A 19,765-nucleotide genomic window follows, 5' to 3' on the forward strand; every position below is an offset into this window, starting at 1 on the left:
CTAAATCGGATATGAAACATGGCAGTGATCCAAACTCAGAGTCCAGACTAATCTCGTTGAACGGCAGTAACTATCAGTGAGCAAACACCGTGTGTCTTCATGCTCATTCCAAGTAAATGCATTCACACAAATGCGACGCACACAGGCCGACTGTGACAGAATGTATTGTGAACCTGAGACAGAGAGTCACAACGAGTGACATTATAAAGAACAGAAGTACATATATTTTACATTGCACTATTCACTCCTCTCTTGAGGTGTCTCAGTCGGCGCCTGTCCCTCGTCCTTCGTCTTGTCCAGCCTCTGCAGTGTCTCCATGATGTCATTCTGCCATTCTTTTACCTGCTGCACTGCCGTCATTCCATCCTGTAACACCAATAATATAGATATAATATTATTATACATAATATTGTACACTATAGTATAGTAATATACCAATATCTAGCTTTTCTCGTCAGTATGAAAGGGTAAAGTTCATTTCCAGATCAAAGGCCAAAGTATTCAACACGCAGTGAAGCCCATGGATCCCAAATGACACAAAATATTCCGTGAGAATCCTCCTAAAGCTGAATTAGACATGCACGACTCACATGGTTTGTAATTTTTGTGTCCGCTCCCGCAAATGTGAGCAGTTTGGCTATCTTGTATCTGTTGAGACGCACGGCGTCGTGCAGCGGCGTGTCCCCTTCCTGTGGAAAGAATACATTACATTCATTAAAAAACATACATATGAAAACTGAAGTGGAACACAGTTGAAGTGTCTTCCATACCCTGTCCCTGGAGTTGATTTTGGCACCACAGGACAGCAGGTATTCCACAATGGTGCTGTGGCCTGTTCTTGTGGCCACATGCAGAGGAGTGCTGCACAGCTGCAGCGTGGATATTTTGACTGTTATTTATATGCAAATCCACATGTAAAGTCATAGAAGACCATCTGTATATCCGTATAATAATAGTATGTTCACACACACACACACACAAGCTATTGTCCTGACACATTATGCAGTCCCATAACATGTAAATTCACCTTATCTCTAACATTCAGGTCTGCCCCATGATTCTCCAGGACTTTGACCACGTCCAGGCTTCCTCCTCTGCAGGCCCAGTGTATGGCACTGGATTCCAACTGAAATGCAGCACATACTGTTGGCCCAAAACTTTTACTCATGCTGACGTTCAACTATAGCAGCCTCAGAAATGCGGCCCTTACTTGATCTTTAAAGTTGATATCAGCTCCTTTTTCTAAAAGACTTTGGACAACTGTGGTGTGTCCTTCCAGAGCGGCACGGTGTAGAGCTGTCCTCTTCAGCTGGAAGATGCAAAGTAGTAATAAATGATGTGTAGCGGTGGTGGTCCCGCCATTCATCTGTTCATTCATTCATTCATTCATCTGTGCTCACAGCATACCTCGTCGTGGACGTTCGGGTTCCCGCCATCTGCCAGATACTTGTCCACCACATTCAGTTTGCCTTGAGTGGCTGCATTCATGAATTCTGTCGTGTCCACGTGGTCTAACTGTCAGTGCAGCAACACACAGAAAAGAGAGAGAGAGAGATGTCCTCTTGAGCATGTGAAGATACGGTTTCTGAAAAAAAAAAAAGAAGAAAAACTGCGGCTCACCACCGGGATTTCCACAGACAGCTCAGGTGAGTGGGTCGTCTTCCTCTTGCACAGCTTTATGATATTTTCTTCGTCGTTCAGGTCCATGATCTCACAGCACATGTCCGAGGAAATCCTCCTCACTCTCTCATCCATCTAAAAATAAGACAAATACATTAATGCAGTATTAAGGAAAAGGTGCCAAATAGGACAAGAATATGTAATATGTTAAAGTAAATTCATAGCACATGTATGCTCTTAGTATATTTTGTACATAATATCAGTGAGGGAGTATATATTCTTATCTATGTCTTTTTCTGTATTTGACTTATTGTGTTTCCTGTTATGTATTTTATTGATGACAAAGTGTTATAGTGGGTCTCTGGAAAGAAACGTGAAAATACAATTTTTTTTGCCGTGTTTCGAAAGATAAAGTTAGAGCATAAAACACAAAGATATCATAGAAACCTCTATGTGCGTGAATGGGAAAACATGAAGAGGAAACATTCACTTTATGATACAAGTTAAAAGTTTCCTCGTGTGGGGCTTGAACTCGCCGCAGGACATAAACACAGACTCGTGCCTGTGAAGCGATGACAGCGTTTGAGAATTATTCAATTTGCCGTGCCTATTGTGTTGTCACAGGAGTGGCGAGTGAATAAGGATTATCATTGCTGAAGGTGTATTTAATGTCATCAATCAATCAGTCAACCATCCAGACACACAGCAACACCATTTGACAACAAAATGACAAAATTAAAAGAGACAAAACTATCAATGAAGAAACACTAGAAGCCAGAATAACTAGAATTACAGGATAAATATAAGGTGAAGACACAGCAAATCAAGGTATGATACTGAAAAAGGGGCAAAGATTAATAAAAAGTAGTAGAGACAATAAAGACCTGAGTAAGACACTATCTAGAATATGATGGAATAAAAATGGTTGTGTTGAGATCTTGTGTTTGCTGTAAAATAGCTGTAAAATGTAAGATAGTGTGAACAAGAAATCGCCACAAACCTACCTGAACTTTCTTCTCCACTTCTGTGTTACGGTCCATCACATCGGCTGCCCACTCCACGACATTCTCCATTTCTGTTTTTATATAAAAAGTCAATAAACATAATGTCGAGCAGCTCAAATCTTTGTTACATTTACTAAAAGGTCTGGTGGATAATAAAAGAAATGAAAAGGGGGGGGTGATAAATCAGTGTATGATGGTGTGTTACTTTATCCAGAAGTGCTGCAAGCCCAGTGGCTTGACTGGAATGCAGGGTTCATGGTGGGACACTGTGCTAACCCAACAAACAGGTGTGTGACCACTTTGATGTGTGCAAGCATGTACTGTATTTATGAACACTTGCCAGCTCTGCTCCCCATTGTCCTCTCTGTTATGCACACATCCACATTCACACACAAGTCCCCTCCAATCCTTTAAGCAGTTTCGACCTTTTGTTGATGTTACGTCTCCGTTTTGGAGGAACATAACGCTCATAAACACACCATTTCAGGGGATTATGTTATATATAGATGTTGCATTATGGTTAAATGATACCTCGTAAAGGTCTATTTGTTTACACACCGGCAGTCGATCACTGTCCAGCCTTAGCTCGGGTATTTTTTTTGCCATTAAAGTAAACAATTTTAGAGGTTAATCTTTTCTCACTCTACATGCATTTTCTGGGAACATCCCCCTTCTTCTCTTACAGACTATTCTTTGACTTGGACAGTTAAATCACATGCACATTTACCTGTGTTACCGCCGTTAGGGGGCAGAGGCAGGTATTAATGGTTAACTAGTGTTACTAAAGGGAAGTGGCAAAGTTCAGTAGAGTGGGGAAGCTGCTGCAGCCATTTTAGCTCTGCAGGACATGCCTCATACTGCTTTCCCATCAGCTCGGAAGCACTTTAGGCGAACACAGTTAGCCATCACCTGATGTCGCTACAAGGCTGCTTGTAAGTTACATCGTTCATATCAATCAAGATGCTATTGCTTCTGATGCTTTCTGTGCATAGAAACCCTTTGAAAAGACAGTGTTTGATTTAAATTCAGGGACAAGGGAACGTAAGCTCCACAAACACAGTTTACTTTGCATTTACTTTGCATATAATGAAATTATATTATAGAACAGTCAGGCAAATGTGGTCAGGCAAATGTGGAACACACTACCAACTGAAAAAAAATAATGAAATATATACAAAAATGTTAAAAGTTAAAGGCAAAATTTGAATCTTTTTTTTGCAATGTTTTACAGCTACAGTATGTGCTGTACTGTAGGTCCTATTTTATTGCAATTGTATGTTATAATTGGATATTAACTTGATTTAAACATTGAAATGTCTTTGTCTTTTGTTTCTATCATACTGTTTATAGTTTTTCTTTAGCAGAGTGTTATAATCACTATTTGTAGAAAACATACAGCGTCTTTATAGCAGGTCCTTTAAAACTATATAATAAATACAAGTATTTGTGAATAAATCACTTATTATAATCACTATTGTGTGTGTTTTTCCTGGTTTCAGGTAAAGACACAATGGTGACACTGAATCACTTGAGTGTAAAAGACGTGGACGATGTCTCCCCCATGCTGCCTGAGGCTGCAGACACTTCAGTATTAACACCAGTCTTTCATAGACAGCGAGATCTCACAAAAACTGTGTCCAGACAGTTTTTCCTCAGCAGGTAAAACCCCTACAGAAACACACTGTATGTGTTTGCGGCCTTATTATTCAATGCTAACTGTATCTTTTGTATCCTCTGTGTTACAGGGGTGAGAACCTTGCCTTCAGTTTTGTGCTGCTTATCGGATGCTACTCGGCCATTTTGATCCCTGCATATTTCCCTGTAGATCAGGTGGAAACTCTCAGCAGTGGCGTCCAACATCCCAAAGATCTGGTATGAAAACACAGCTCAGCAGTCACTTCATTTTTGTTAAACTTGTGTGTTTCCTCCTCTTTTCAGGTGTTACTCAATCGCTCAGCCGCACTGCTGTCGGGTAAATGTCAGCCTCGCTGGTGCTTGAGCCATCGGAAGTCTCTGTCCTGCTCTGCAGGCCTCGTGGACATCCCTGTGTTTGTGCAGCAGGACAAGCCTGTGTCCTGGGATCTGTCCCCTCCTCTGGGGCTCCAGGGCAGTGAAGAGCACCTGGCCCTGGCTCTTGCCTCTCTACCCGAGCACGGCCTCCCGCCTTCATTGTGGAGAGAAGGCAGCTGCAGGCGATGCATGGTGGTGGGCAATGGAGGGGTTCTTCACGGGAGCCATCTTGGATCTCATATAGATCAGTATGACATTATTATCAGGTCGGTATGCTAGTGGCAGAAACACGGTGGATTAAGTATAGTGGAAATAAAAAGTAAACACAATGGATTTTAAAGCTGTACTAGGTAACATTTAATTGTAAACAAATTATAAATTACCATAATTAAATTAGATGATGTTAATTAAGCCCATTAGGTCTCTCGTGTTTGGGTCAGCCCTATGTTCCCACATTTCTAAGATTTTTCTCAAAATGAAACCCTATGGTCCCATATTTCTTAAATTGAGTGTCGAAGTCAGGAGTACATTTCACTGCTTGTTGTACAGCTATAACAATGCATGTGACAAATAAAGAATATTGAATTGAATCTAGGACATTTTCAAAATTAGGTCCTGTGTTCCTTATATTTACCTTAAATTTATGCCCTATCCTACCACATATTAATATTCAAAATATTCTTAGAACATAGGGCCTAATTTTGAAAAAAACTCTTAGAAATCTAGAAATGTAGGAACATAGGCACGCTCCCGACGTGTTTGGATCTTGTTTTGTGGGCGCGCGCACGCACACACACACACACACACACACACACAGTCAGTGCGTTTACATGCATGTGAAAAGTCTCATTTTAGTCAGACCAAGACAGTAATTCAGTTTTCTTAATGTCATGTAAACACATTAGTCCGACTAAAATCGAGCTAGTCTTAGTCGGACTAACATACCTGGATAATGCAATTCATAGTGTGATTACTCCTGCATGTATACGTATAGTCTGACTGGGCATCCTGAGCATGCAACAACATTTTGGAAATCATACAGCAGCAGCGTCTTTCTTCGGACAACACAATACTCTCTCTGATGTGTATCATGGTTAACATGTACAGCAGCAGGTTAACCGTCAGACGTACATGGGCAATAAATTGATTTTCTTACTCAGTCTGATAGTATTGCTTGACAGAGCCTCTTTTCAGATGGATGCAGCATACACACTGCTGCTTTAAATATACATTCTGTGTTACCAGGCTGAATAATGCTCCAGTGAACGGCTTTGAGAGAGACGCTGGTTCTCGCACCACCATCCGCCTCATTTATCCAGAGGGAGCACCTCACTTTGCAGAAGACTACAGGAAGACCACCATGGTTGCACTGGTGGTCTTTAAGAACCTGGATCTGGACTGGCTCACTTCTGTCATCACCAAAAAGCCTCTGGTATAAACTCACATCAGTAACGGTGCATTAAAATAAGCTGTGAGTGATGTAGAAAAAAGTGCTTTAGTCACATTCAGAGCCTCATGTTTACTTTTTCCTTTCAGAGCTTTTGGTCCAAAATGTGGTTCTGGAGGGAGGTGGTGGATGATATTCCTCTGAGACCAGAGAACTTCAGGATCCTTCACCCGGAGATAATTCGCAAGACGGGACAACTCCTACAGAAATATGTTCTGAACAAGGGCAACGTGAGTACAGACATCATATATATAATTCCACCTGCTCAGGCTTAACTGTACTGCATGCGTTCATACAATTCATGCAAATAGAAATAGAAATAGAAATAGAGTAAAGCATGATTAAATAACACCTTGAGTTCAAGAGGCAAATAGTTCATTGTATTACCCTATAGAATAAAGGGGTGATACTCAGGTGGCGATAGATCAACAAAATATCATTGGGAAGTTGGTGTTCAGATAAATACTTGGACCTAGATATCATAATTTAAAGATCCAGTGTGTAATAATTAGTGATACCTAATTGTGAGAGTGCATTGTGCAATAAACATTTACAGGAATCCTCACCTGAATGTGGCCTTCGTTGGTTATGCATCATATTTAAGTGGGCGGAGCTGTTGTTTCCACTTAAAATCACACGTGTCCGGGCCAAAACGTACATATTTTGTGTACCTTTTATTTTAAAGCACTTATTTAGTTGTACAAACAAACTTACGACTAGTTTGTTTAAATTCTGCCAATAAACTTAAAGGAATACTTTTACTTTAACTTTTTGAAAAACTGTGCTTCCCAACCTCAGTTTCCTCTGAGTGGAGAAATATCTTCATTCTTTTACTTTTCTTTTTTCTCCTCTTAAGCAGAATGTGCCAACATTAGGTGCCAGCGCGGTGGTGATGGCTCTGCAGCTCTGTGACCAGGTGAGTCTGGCAGGGTTTGGGTATGACATGCAGCACCCAGAGGCCAGGCTTCACTACTACGAGACCCTACGTATGGATGCGATGAAGGCTCAAGTAAGTTTCAGTCCAGCACCCAAAAAAAAAGAAAGAAGAAATGTAAACATTCTCATTCTCCAGTGATTAATTTATGGTTCGTTGTCATGTCATCATCCAGGTTGTGCACGACGTCGGCGCTGAGAAACTCTTCCTGAGGGACCTGGTGGCTGCAGGAGCTGTGAGCGACCTCACAGGAGCTTTAAGGAGTCAGCGAGACTGATAATATAGTGAACTCCACGTGAACTCATCCCCCTCCCCTCCTCCCACTGTGAGCCTATATAGAGACCTTATGGAAGAATCCTACACAGCACAGACTGACCTTTAAAGTGCTCACAGTCTCCAGAGAAGCCGGAAGCGTGAATAATTGTGGAGACAAACCAAAGTCTATCTCCCCCTTTTTCACTTCAGTGAACTGATCCCATTGCCGACTGTTACAAATACAATAATCACCATGGCAGGTGAATACTTTGTCGTCACACACAGAAACAGTGCCATTTAAATGTTGTGCCGTGTATATAAATCTGTATTTTCACATAAATATTATTGCATTGTTTAATTTACACAAGTTATGACACAAGGAAATGGGCCAGTACCTGACATTTGTAAAAATTAATGAGTGGAAATTTCAAAAAGTGGGAAAAAAAAACAGTTACAGTATTGAAAAAAAACAGGAAAAGAGGTCAAGCTACAAATTTGAAGGCACGATATCGTCAAAACACTTCATGTAAAACTGTGCTCACTGTAAACTTAAGTGCTTGAAATATACTATTTTAGGTCACCGTATCACAAGATTAATAACCTCGTACACGCATGAGAGAGAGAAATACACAATAATGTGTTCTTGGCAGTCGTAACGCAGTAATGCTGAGTACCTTACAGTAGCTACCGTGACTCAGTTCAAATGTGCGGCCGTGTCTACAGCAGTGGATTGCGCGATGGCTCCCACAGTTTGCTTGCGAGCTGCCTGCAGTGCTGCAGGATGAGCTCCGAGGGGATGACACCCAGGTGAACGGTCAGCAGCTCGTAGCACCTCACCACCTCGCCCTGGTGATTCTTACTGTAAAAGCGCTGCAGCTTCCTGCTGGACACACAACGTAGTCCAAACATTCACTTCTGCATTAATCCTGTCATATTCTGTCAGATGCCGAGCTGTTTACCTGTAGTAGTCCCAGGCAAGCATGCCAATTGGGGCGGAGTCGTCAGGTAGAACGGGTAAGTCACCAGCTTCTAACTTGTAGCCCTGTTTGAAGAAATAAACATTATTTATTAGCGGTGGGAATCACAGGGAACCTCACGATACGGTACATGGTCCACGGTAGACCAATAACATCACCATTCTGTGAAAAATCAATACATTGCAAGTCAGTCATATAGCGAAACATCACGATATCTATCTTGAGTGAAGAAAAAAAAGCGTTTACTTGAAAAGTTAAAAGTGCAGGATTTTAGAGGACTAAACCTAGAGATCAAGTGTATAGAAGAAATGAAACCATGTAGAGCAGGGGTGTCAAACTACATTTAGTGGCCGGTGGGCAATATAAGATATAAGATATTCATTATGATATTAGACAGAATTGCAAAGTAAAAGTGCTTGTTTTGATTGAAAATGATTCACAATAAAAACATTTATGATGCACAAAAACGGAGAATTTAATTAAAAATTTAGCAAATAATGACGCGGATAATTGTAATTAAAACAGCTTAAATGTATGTAATTTCATATTGAGTGTAATACATTTAATAAAGCAATGATTACAACCGAATGTCTTATTACTATTATAAAAATATTGCCGGCAAATACATTTAGTCTTATATTCTGTCTCTATTCCATCACCTTGCACATTGGTGGGTGGGCCACATGTAATCGATTGGAGGGCCACATGTGGCCCCCGGGCCACCAGTTTGACACATGATGTAGAGCATTAAATAACTTAAAACTCAAACTGGTGGAAAGTAATGACAAAAGAAAAAAAAAGGTTTCTTACATCACCCCAATCCTTTTTCTAACATAAAGAAATGTAGCTGTTATTTACATGTTGCTATTTTGCTGCCTTAGCATTTAATTTAGCTATTTTATCATATTTAAATAGATGAAAAAAAAAAAACTTACTTCATACTTAAGACATTTATTTTTTCACAAGTAAAAAAAATGTACCGTTTCATTTTCAAACCACAGGAAGTAGCAGAAGTAAAAGTCTCCGTCGCGCAGCGTGACAGTAGAATAACCCTTCTGAAGAAAGCAGCGCGTTGTGTTGACCAGGCTCCAAACCTTCAATGAAAAGTAGGGAAGAGAAATGTCTTTGTCACTGATGTAGAAGACAAGTTAAAACCTTTTAGAAGCACATTTCTTCACTTTGTTGCAGAGACTTAACTATCGAGACAGGTTGGCTTATTAAAAAAAGATTAGCAGTGGTGCTCATGCGTGCTCTTTATCTTGAAATCAGCTATTTTAATGCAACTTTAATTAGTTTCAAAAGGTGCTTGACCTTGCTTTTGATGAACTGAGCCACCGGTCCCTTCCCCAGTTCAGACGTGGTGCGTTCGGTGATGCTGAGTGACGGCGCAATCATTTGGCCAGTGGATCGGTCCACACAGATAAAGTGGATCAGGCCCGGGAAATCCTCCAGGTAAGTGAGATTAACTGGGTCAAGATCAATATACTCGGGGGGGGGGGGGAGTATGTTATATTTGAAACTATTTAGTAAAAAAATATGAATCTAAAATGCAAAAGAAATGCTCAGAAATGGTTAAAACCATGGCCTCATGGAGCAGGTTTCATTTTTGCTGACAGGATATGACACCATTGTGATATTCCTCTTGCTTTTCACCAACAGGAAGTCCTTCCAGTCCATCAATTTCTCTCTAGTGGAGACAACGAGGGTGACAGACACAAAGAAGAGAAAGATGACACAGACGTGAATGATGAGGGATGGTATACGTGTCCTGAAAACTCTGAAAAGTAAAAACATCTGACTGATACATACTGCACCATCGTCTGGGCTCGCTCCTGCAGACTCGGGGGCAGACGTTGAGGAAAGTCACCTGGTCCAGAGGCGGACAGAAAACACTGTCGGTATATGCCGCACAGCTGGGTCTTCATTTTCGTACACCATGGAATAAGACTTGAAAAAAAAAATAAGAAAAAATAAATAAATCACACAATAGGTGAATCCAAACTCTTTGCTATGATGTATTATGTCCAGCAGAGGGCAGTAGCAGACTTTACCCTCTGTTGAAACCAGGTCCACCTCTTGCAAAAGCTCGATTCTTGAACTCCGTCCAGACATTTAACAACTGTGCAGACTGAAGGCAAAGCAAGTTTATTTATATATCACGTTTCAACAACAAGACATTTCACAGTGCTTTACAATAAAATAGAGAGAAAAATACAGCAGCAGCATTATATATATAAAGGGGAATTATAAAACACAATAAAATCATTTAAATAGAGAGGTGAAAGAAAGAGGGGAGGAAAAAATGAAAATAAACTAAAAATTGCAGTTACGACTGAGTTGCAGCAGTGATGATAATTCTATTTTTTATTTTAAACGCAGTGGTTTTCAGGCTAAATTTAAAAGAATGAAGACTTGCACTCTTCTCGCGTTTGTTCCAGATATTTGGGGCATAAAAGCTGAAAGCAGCTTCCCCATGTTTAGTCCTGGTTCTGGGGACACAGAGAGAACCTGACTCAGATGACCTTAGTGGTCTGGACTGTTCATAATAAAATATATTTTGGGCCTAAATCTTTAGGTGCTTTATAGACTAACAGCAATTATTTTAAGAATCAATTTAGAACATAAAATAAAACAATGGATGATTTGTTTTTGTACAGGTAAAAAATAAATGGACTTTAAATCAAATGTTTTCAATATACAGTATATATAAAAATACACTGATTTATGAAACTGTACATATTCAGTATTACATTTTATAATGGGTGATTCTAATTCTAATTCTAATGGGTAATCTCTAATTTATAATTTCACTAATTGTGTTTAACACTGGAAATTGAAACAAAATTATTAAAGTATTATTATTTGACAGAAATAAGCATGTTACTTTTAGGCAATTCGCTGAAAAAGAAACCCATACCTGTAGCTCACTAGGACCCAGGGCTTTGATGAATTTATCCAGCTTGCTGCGGATGTCATGTATCACCAGCTGACCTCTGGTCGCAGCAGAACTGTCGTGGCCTTCACTTAAACACTTGTCAAGCTTGGCGAAGGCCTCCAAAAACTTATACACGGACATGGCGACTGCACTGGTGGGAATCTGAGTTTAGACACATGGCAATAAAACTTTAAAAAAAACAGGAACTTGTACACACGTGCAGGCAAAAAAGAGGAAGGATACACGTTATAGATCCTCGCATGTGTGTTGTTGTCATCCACAAACCTTCGTGAGCAGCACTAGTGTGATGCCAGGCCACAGGGGCAGACAGTACATGGAGTGAGGCATCATGGGATACAGCCCTTCTTTGCTAGAGATCTCCAAGAAGACTCTACGAGGGCTGGAAGGGTCCGGAGGAGGAACTTCCAGAGCCTGCAGGCTGTCCTCTGCCATCTGAAGGTGATGTTTTTATACAATTCATTCAAGTCTCATTGCAACCAAATATTATATTTTTATATTTAATTGAACTCTACATAGTCAGGGTCACCTGGACGTCTGGGTCCATGAACTCAAACATAGGGGCGCTTCCTCCTGTCTCTGATTTGTCTGCAGAGACAAAAAATACAGAATATACAGTTCTTTAGACACAGAATATACTCCCTTTGGTCATAGGCGGGACTTTAAAGGTCAAATGTGTCACATTTACAAGGGTTTATTGGCAGAAACTGAAAATACGACTCATACGTATGTTTGTATAAGAGTTAATTAAAATGAGCAACATTTGGTTGCTGTAGCCTTAGAGTAAGTACTTTAGGCATGGGCCTTGTTTGTATTTCGAAGCGGAATATCGACGCAGTAGAAAGTAGAAAGGCATGTTTTCTGGTATGTGAGGGCCACCGTAGTTCCCTGAGGCACTTGGAAAAGGAAGGAGAGCATGGTTACAATATGCATGAATATAAGAATGAGCTGGGACAATAATAACAACAATAATAATAATAATATAACTAATAATAATAATAATAATCAACTTTTATTTGTATAGCACCTTTCATACAAGGATTGCAGGTTAAAGTGCTTCCCAATAAAAGGAAAATCAAATTTAAAAAGAAAAGAGATGCAAATACACAACAATAAAATACAACACAGGGTCAAAAAGTAAAAACCCTGTTTTAACTTAAATAAAGTTTAAAAAAATGCATAGAAAACAACACAGGGTGGAATTCGGAAAGAGACATGAATTTACAGAATATACAGAGGTCAGTTGTGTATTGATTTGTTTAATGTGCTAACGTGTGGTGTGTTCACTGGCCGTGGAAAAAAGATTGTCCTGTGACAATCAGGGCTTTTTAATCTACCGTATTTTCAATAAATAAATAAATAAATGTCGAGAGAAGAATAACTGAATTATTAATCCAAACACTCACTTTTACACAACTCGCCTGAACTTCTCGAGTCTCTGTCTGTAGGTGAGGGCTCTGGGGTGTAAAAACTTTCAGGACCGGAGCCTGAAGTACTCTCAACATCCTTTTACAAACACAGATGAAAAACAGTAAAAATAAAAGACATTTGTGGTGGTGTTGTTTCATTATTACTAGTCCTACCTCAGGACCGGCGTCATCCAGGTCTACGTCGCTAGGATACATATTCTGTGCCATGATGATAATGGCCAGGAGGTCAGAGGTGGCGAGTGTGCTCGCATTGCGGCTGAAATGTGTGGAAAGATAAGTCTCTCATAACATAACACAGGGAATAATTACAAGTCACAAACACGTGTGATTTGCCTCATGAGACATGCGTTCACACCTGGAGTAGAAGGCCAGCAGTTTGGTGTGTACCAGGATGAAAGCGTGCAGCACCTCCTCTCCCGCTCTCTCCACACTGCTGTTGAGCTGCGGAACTAAACGTCGCTCCAGGAACTCGATGCACTGCTCACACAGTGTGGGGTGGATGAGCCTCTCCACTGCCTGGAGGAGGAAGGAGACAAACCTGAGAATGAACAATTGTTTCTAATTCGGGTCTGAGCACAGAACTTGACGTTTATGACCTTAAAAACACGTATTGCACACAATGGATTTTCACGTTTTTGACCTGGTCGTTGGGAAGATTAATAAGTCTTTCATTGCAAAGCTGGATTTCTAACTCTGACAATTAAATTCATCTTTTTAGGAGGTAAAAAGGTGATTTTTATGATTTGTAAAACAACATGAGACACACCTCAGTCAAAGATTGTATGATAAAATTTAAAGATAAAGACACGCATGATTTATATAAATAAATGTAAGTGTAGCTGATCGCGTCACTTAAATCTATTATTTTCAAAATTAAAAAAATGTCGACATGTGGTTCTTTCTGCCATCTAGTGGTTAAGTGGGCTAGATTTGATGCAACAACTACACACTAACTTGAAGGTTTTAGTAACATATAACGTGAAGGAAAAAATATGAAGAGCAAAAAAATACTAAAAGGAAGACACAAGTAAATACATAAAGTGTAATATAATCCATCATTGTCATTTGTCTGTTGAGCCACGCCTGAGAAGATTTTCCGTTATGGCAGACAAATGACTTTCTTCTGATCCTGATTTTATATCTGTGCTGGATTATGGTGGTGTTATAAACATGTATGCATCCTCCTTTAGTTTACATATGCGGGACACTATTGGACCACTGACAATTGTCCCAAAATCGTAATGTCGTAACTGTCATATTCTTCCCTGCATACCATTTTAGGGTTGGTATCTTTGCCTTCACTCCCAGGATTTACTTCTATTAAATGTTCCTGAAGCCCGTACAGAACTGGGGAGGGGAAAAAAAAAAAAAAGGATATTTCACTTTGCTGCTTCATCTGCTTTGCATCAGCTGCAAAAACCACCTGAATATTAAAAAGCTGGTCCCGTTGGATGAATGATTTTGAAATAAATCGGAATAACTGGCAGTAGATGAGTGACTCACACTGGTCTGTGTGAATGCTAAATGCTGCTGCTTATGATACACGGTGTGTAACAATTTTCTTAGACCAAAACTTGTTTAAAATTAAAAATGTTATTGCTATTTTTTTGGCAAATTACAATAATGAATGAATGAATTCATCCTTTTATGCCCACATTTTTTACACCCAAATTGGAACCACTAAAACCATTTTTTCCTCTTGCAGGTAAATGACTATAATTTCACATCTCAATCAAGACATAATAATGTGATTTATAATTTTTTTCATTTTTTTTGTAAAATAGTACATTTGAAAATGCATAGATAACAATAATAATTATAAGTTAGCATTAAAAATATAATTATAGTTAAAGATTTTCTCCATACTGGTGTATCAACCATTACAGAAACATTAAAATGTTGATAATTACCAATGATGTTAATTTATTTTTTCGAGCCTTGATTAAATATTTGATTCATATTTTAAGACGCTTTAGTTTTTTGCTGTACCTATTCTTTTGACAGTTTATAATCATGTTAAATGTGCAGCTGTCTGCTCTGCTCTGCTCATGACAATAGAAATCCAGCGGCAAATCACCTGCAACCACGCGTACAATCACAGCACCCATGTTTATGTTACACATTACGAGAACGTCGGAGACTCCGTTAGATCTCTGGCTTCGCTTTATTACACCGAGATATCGTGTCTCCACTCTAGAGCTCCGTCTGTGGGCCAAACCGAAAATAAGAAACAGGCACCGTGTTCCCTCCTGAGCGCTTCACCTCCACTAAGAAGCTCTGGTCGTTCTCCCTGAGGTAGCTGTAGGTCTCCAGGAGGCTCTGGAGATGCTTCCACAGGCGTGATCTCTGCTCCGTGTCCTGAGGACGCAGCCTGGAGATAAGCAGCAAGCAGCGCGGTTCATTTACCAACCAAAACGTCCCAGTAACCAAGAGGAAAACACTTTTTAAACGACGTACTTACTCTTTTCTGAGGAGGTGGCTGCTGAGGGTGACCATACCAAACTGCACCTCAATCATTTTCTTCATCACGTAGATCTTCCTCCTCAGAGTGTCCTCGCCCTCCTCGCCGTCCCCGTTCACGGCAATGTAGAGACACTCGTCGAACTACAAGGCCAAAGAGAATAATCAGCTTAAATTAAACATTTGCTCAAATGGATGACACATGAAAGTGTTTTTTAGACATGTACCATGCGCTGCAGATGGACAAAGCCCGGTTTGATTCCTTAACAAGACTCACATGACAAACATGAGGCTCCCGTGTAAAAGAGCACTTTACTTTGTGCCATTACTGCTGCCGCAGAGCTACATCACAATCTTTTTTTCTTTTTAGAGAAGATGTATCATCCATCCATCTTCTACTGCTTTATCCTCCACGAGGGTCGTGGGGAGGTGCTGTGCCAATCTCAGCTGACATAGGGCGATAGGCAGGGTCACAGTTCACCAGTCCATCACAGGAACAGATACATAGACAAACAACCATCCACAATCACACCTATGGTCAATTTAGAGTGTCCAATTTACCTAATTCTCATATTAAATGTTTTTGAACTGTGGGAGGAAGCCGGAGAACCTGGAGAACCTGGAGAACCTGGAGAAAGCCCACGCACACACAGGGAGAACATGCAAACTGATACAAAGATGTATCCGGAAAACATGTTTATTTTTTAACTAAATGAAAAGCAGCGACGACTGCTTTTGTGCTACCTGGTGAAGGACGTAGATGTGGTGGTTTTCCGTGGTGAAGGAGGTGTAGCCGTTACCGAGCCTGTCCACCATGGTGCTGCAGGAGATAATGATGGGAGCAAACAGAGTGCTGATGCTGTCCTCAAAGGCTGGAAGCTGGAAAAATAACAGAAAATGTTATTTTAACAGCCATGGGAATCCAGTTAGAAGTCAAACGTTAAACGTGGTTCTCTTCTTTCGTACCCCCTGGCCATCCTCCTGAGACGCGCCATACTGCTGCTGGATGCTCTGCTGAAATTCTGGGTCGGTCCAGTGGAAGAGGACCTCGGCGCTCTCACTGGCTATCAATAAACACTTCATCTGGCCCACAGATGCACCCCTGTCCTGCTGCACTGGGGTATTCTACTTACGCCATGAACTCCACATGCATTGAGCTATAAAGAAAAGAAAACGTTGAAGAAGTAGAAGCAAAAGAAAGACATAACAGGGTTTTTTTTTGTAAAGTATGGTGGTCTGACATGTTGCTCTTCACAGCTGGAGCATGTCCAACAACAAAAGGGTGTTAACATCTCGACTGTGAGGACAGAGATGAATGGGATCAGTGATAAAAGGCAGAAATAGTACTGAACATTTAAAAAAAACTCCACTCCAGTGTTATAAATTCTGACATTTGAAGGTAAGACTGCAGATTGTGACAAAAGAAAGATTCCTCCACTCATTTCTATCTTGCTTTCCCACATCGATCAACAAACTATGGTGGCCCTTAAATACCAGAAAGGATGTTGTTCCTCATTTGCAAAACAGGATTCAGTGTCAAATCATAAAAAAAAACTGGCTAGTTAGTCATTATTATATTCTGTTGAAGTTAAAAGGTAGTAGTAGGAGAGAGGAGCCATTTTCTTTCACCTTTCTTTTCTCCTGTTTTTGAGTTACGCATTTCTTTTGTCATTTATTCTAAATAACACGTCAAAACAAAGTTCACTACACTTTCAGTTACCACAGATGAGTCAACTTACACAGATAGACAATGACCATCATGACTATAATCTGAGAAATGTGACATCTTTCTGCCGTCGCCATTCAGCGCCGTCTAACAACCCTGTAATGTGCACTCACCGGCCGTTTGCACTGAGAAAGACAAAAGAGCTGCTGGAGTTCTAACTGAGCGTCATACGGGTGAGGAAATGAGATTCGTGAGATGCCGTTATTAGAGTATAGCAGAAACTATTCAGTAAGAGTCAGTTCTCTGAGTGATGTGTGCCTCGTTGAGGTCAAAGGTCAGAGGAGAATGCCCAGACTGGTTTGGAATGATAGAACTGCACCAGTGCTGTCCAGGTCATTGTATCTTCATGATTGGTAATTGGGTTTATCAAATTAATTTCAGCCCACTGCAGTGTGTGTGTACATATTTTGTGTTTGTGTTGTTGTATCCATTCTTTATATCTTCCTTTTTTTATTGTATTCTATTGAAATAAATTCACCAAAACAGTCAAATTCCTTGTATGTGTAAATGCACTTGGCAATAAATGCAGATTCTGATTCTTTAGTTGTGGTAACCTCTAATAGAAGTGGATCATCTTCAACTAAACCATATCCACACTCGTGAAGATCACAGATCCATCAAAAGCTTCATGTCTACAGACCACACCAGCGTGTACCTAATAAAGTGGCCGGTGAATGTACGCAGCGTCGCCACAAGTCGATCCGATCCGTCAACGACACCCCGCGTTTTACCGAAACCCCTCAAGTAACTTCCTCTTTCGACCAAACTTTGAAGCTGCACACCGGCTGTCCACCATCCGTGTACGAAATAAAACTCACTCGTAACTCACTGCGTGGACGGTGCCGTCATGTCTCTCCAGTGTCAGTGTCGGTGTCCCCTGAAAGCTCCACGGCCCCGCCGCATTCACCGGTGTTTGGTAAGAGTTTTTGCCGCGGACACTTTCATCGCGCCTGCTGCGTCATCTGTCTCTTCCTTCCGCACTGAAAACCCAGCGGGTCATGTGACACATCAGCAGGACTTGACCCACTCTGCTGATCTGGGAACGTTAAAGGAGCGACACACCCACACACACACACACACAGAGTGAAATCTTTACAGTGACTCACCCTCTCTCTCTCACTCACACACACACCCTCATTCACCCTCACACTCACCCTCCAGGAGCCTGATGATCAACGACGCAGAAGAAAGTCATGTGCTGCCTAAAGTGGAGCACATGACTGCGGCTGTGCTGCAGACAACAGCCTGCTGGTATTTGTGGTATGCAGCTTCACGGCTCAGATTGAGATTAGACGTGTTTGTGCTTTGTTTTCCCTCTTTTTTTTGCAAAACAGCACTGACCAAAAGCACAAGAGAAATAAATAGTTTCTGCTGTTTTACCTGTTTACAAAATACACCCATTCTTATTTTATTCGAGATGTTTTAAGATGGTTTAATTGGCAGAATTTGAATAGACAGTGTAGCAATGCCAATTATTATTATGTAGGGCTGATACAATGACTTGATTAATCAATTTCTAAATTAATTATCAACTGATAATCAGTTTGAGGTTTTTTTTTCCACGATTAAAACAAGATTACTGATTGTTTTAGTTTCTTAAATGGGAATATTTTCTGCTTTCCAGTATGTAACAAAGAAATCATTACAACTGAATCATTTTGGTTTTGGGACAAAACAAGACAATTTCCGGGTTTGAAAAACACTCATGAAATTTTATGGACCAAAGAATTACTCGGTCAGTCGAGAAAATACTCAATCGTATTATTATGTAACATGTGTTCATATGCATACAATTCTACAAAATGATGTTTTTTTTACCCATCAGATCACACAATGAGGAGCTGGAAGAAATCTGACAGAACCAGACTCAAAGATGTGCAGCTCAGAGAAGGAGCACCAGGGTAGAGACCGAGGAGAGAGACCAGGAGCAGGTATATATGTATATATATATATATATACATATACATATATATACAGTATATATATATATATATATATATATATATATATATATAAACACACACATACAATAATATAATAGACCAGTTACACAAGAAAGTTAAAACAGAAGACAAAACTAGTTAAAATAAGAGAAAGGGAGAAAACAAATGACTAAATAAGTTCAGTACATAAGAACACATAAGAATTAAAGCAGAAAAATGATTAAACATTTAAGCATGACAAGTGTTTAACTTTTAAAAATATTATTTGTACAAATAAACATTACTTATCCATTGTCTACCACTTTATCCTCCACATGAGGGTCGCGGGGCTGCTGGTGCTAATCCCAGCTGACATACGGCGAAAGGCGGGGTCACACACTGGACCGGTCCATCACAGGGACACATATAGAGACAAACAACCATTCACTCTCACACCTACGGGTCATTTTGAGTGTCCAATTAACCTCTGCATGTTTTATGGACATGTGGAAGGAAACCAGAGACCCTCGCACACAGGGAGAACATGCAAACTCCAATAAATGTTATAAAATATAAGAACTTTAGCAGTTTGGGACCTTTTTAGCAGACATACTGTACATCACATAATGTCTTTCTCAGAACTGCATCATGATATTCAGCACACACACTGTAATGCTCGGCTTCTAAGCACAGCAAAGTGCCCCAATGTTACGTAAATATTTACGTTCCATTAACCTTTCTTGGGTCAAAATGGCTCAAAATGCCAAAGAGTTTTGGGCCAAGGCCTAATCAAGTCCATGAGTTTTCTGGGGATCCAGCGCTCATGGATGTCTTATGTAGGCCGACTCCTGTATACACAGAGTAAACATCATAAAATCCTCAATGTTTGCTAAAATGGCAAAGGGGACCTTGCATGTCTCAAAATGACTCACTTGAGTATAAACAGTGCCGGGCAGGCCTGGGTAACTTTTACCTCCACTAAGCAGGCGCTGTCACGCAGACGTGACCAGACATGACTCGTCGTCCC

General features: G+C 40.3%; 3 protein-coding genes across 5 annotated transcripts; 1 reads left to right on the forward strand and 2 right to left on the reverse strand.

The window, feature by feature from the left end:
- ankrd2 (ankyrin repeat domain 2 (stretch responsive muscle)) lies at positions 1-2,905 on the reverse strand. Of its 2 annotated transcripts, XM_058652236.1 has the most exons (9): positions 2,830-2,905; positions 2,625-2,695; positions 1,621-1,755; positions 1,408-1,515; positions 1,211-1,309; positions 1,028-1,126; positions 771-869; positions 591-689; positions 1-366 (listed from the first exon to the last, which is right to left on the reverse strand). In XM_058652236.1, exons 2-9 carry the CDS (start codon positions 2,691-2,693, stop codon positions 238-240), a joined length of 837 nt encoding a protein of 278 aa, XP_058508219.1. In that variant the 5' UTR covers positions 2,694-2,695; positions 2,830-2,905; the 3' UTR covers positions 1-237. The 2 variants fall into 2 exon arrangements, with proteins under 2 accessions (XP_058508219.1, XP_058508218.1); XM_058652235.1 differs by lacking the exon at positions 2,830-2,905 and having other exon boundaries at positions 2-366; positions 2,625-2,823.
- st3gal7 (ST3 beta-galactoside alpha-2,3-sialyltransferase 7) lies at positions 2,842-7,461 on the forward strand. 2 transcript variants are annotated; one of them, XM_058652233.1, is made up of 8 exons: positions 2,842-2,911; positions 4,124-4,283; positions 4,370-4,496; positions 4,563-4,900; positions 5,880-6,066; positions 6,171-6,311; positions 6,941-7,090; positions 7,191-7,461. In XM_058652233.1, the coding sequence occupies exons 1-8, from the start codon at positions 2,869-2,871 to the stop codon at positions 7,290-7,292; spliced, it is 1,248 nt and encodes a 415-aa protein (XP_058508216.1). In that variant the 5' UTR covers positions 2,842-2,868; the 3' UTR covers positions 7,293-7,461. The 2 variants fall into 2 exon arrangements, with proteins under 2 accessions (XP_058508216.1, XP_058508217.1); XM_058652234.1 differs by lacking the exon at positions 2,842-2,911 and adding an exon at positions 3,337-3,556.
- A 149-nt stretch (positions 7,462-7,610) lies between these two features.
- hps1 (HPS1 biogenesis of lysosomal organelles complex 3 subunit 1) lies at positions 7,611-17,923 on the reverse strand. The gene is made up of 18 exons (XM_058652237.1): positions 17,635-17,923; positions 16,057-16,247; positions 15,835-15,969; positions 15,092-15,234; positions 14,893-15,001; positions 12,986-13,146; positions 12,784-12,886; positions 12,618-12,706; positions 11,730-11,820; positions 11,468-11,635; positions 11,165-11,344; positions 10,299-10,375; positions 10,057-10,194; positions 9,869-9,934; positions 9,559-9,703; positions 9,228-9,341; positions 8,230-8,312; positions 7,611-8,150 (listed from the first exon to the last, which is right to left on the reverse strand). The coding sequence occupies exons 2-18, from the start codon at positions 16,171-16,173 to the stop codon at positions 7,988-7,990; spliced, it is 2,082 nt and encodes a 693-aa protein (XP_058508220.1). The 5' UTR covers positions 16,174-16,247; positions 17,635-17,923; the 3' UTR covers positions 7,611-7,987.
- Positions 17,924-19,765: the final 1,842 nt, after the last annotated feature.

The sequence above is a fragment of the Solea solea genome, chromosome 15, assembly GCF_958295425.1.
Source record: "Solea solea chromosome 15, fSolSol10.1, whole genome shotgun sequence".
In the NCBI taxonomy this organism is placed as follows: Eukaryota; Metazoa; Chordata; class Actinopteri; order Pleuronectiformes; family Soleidae; genus Solea; species Solea solea.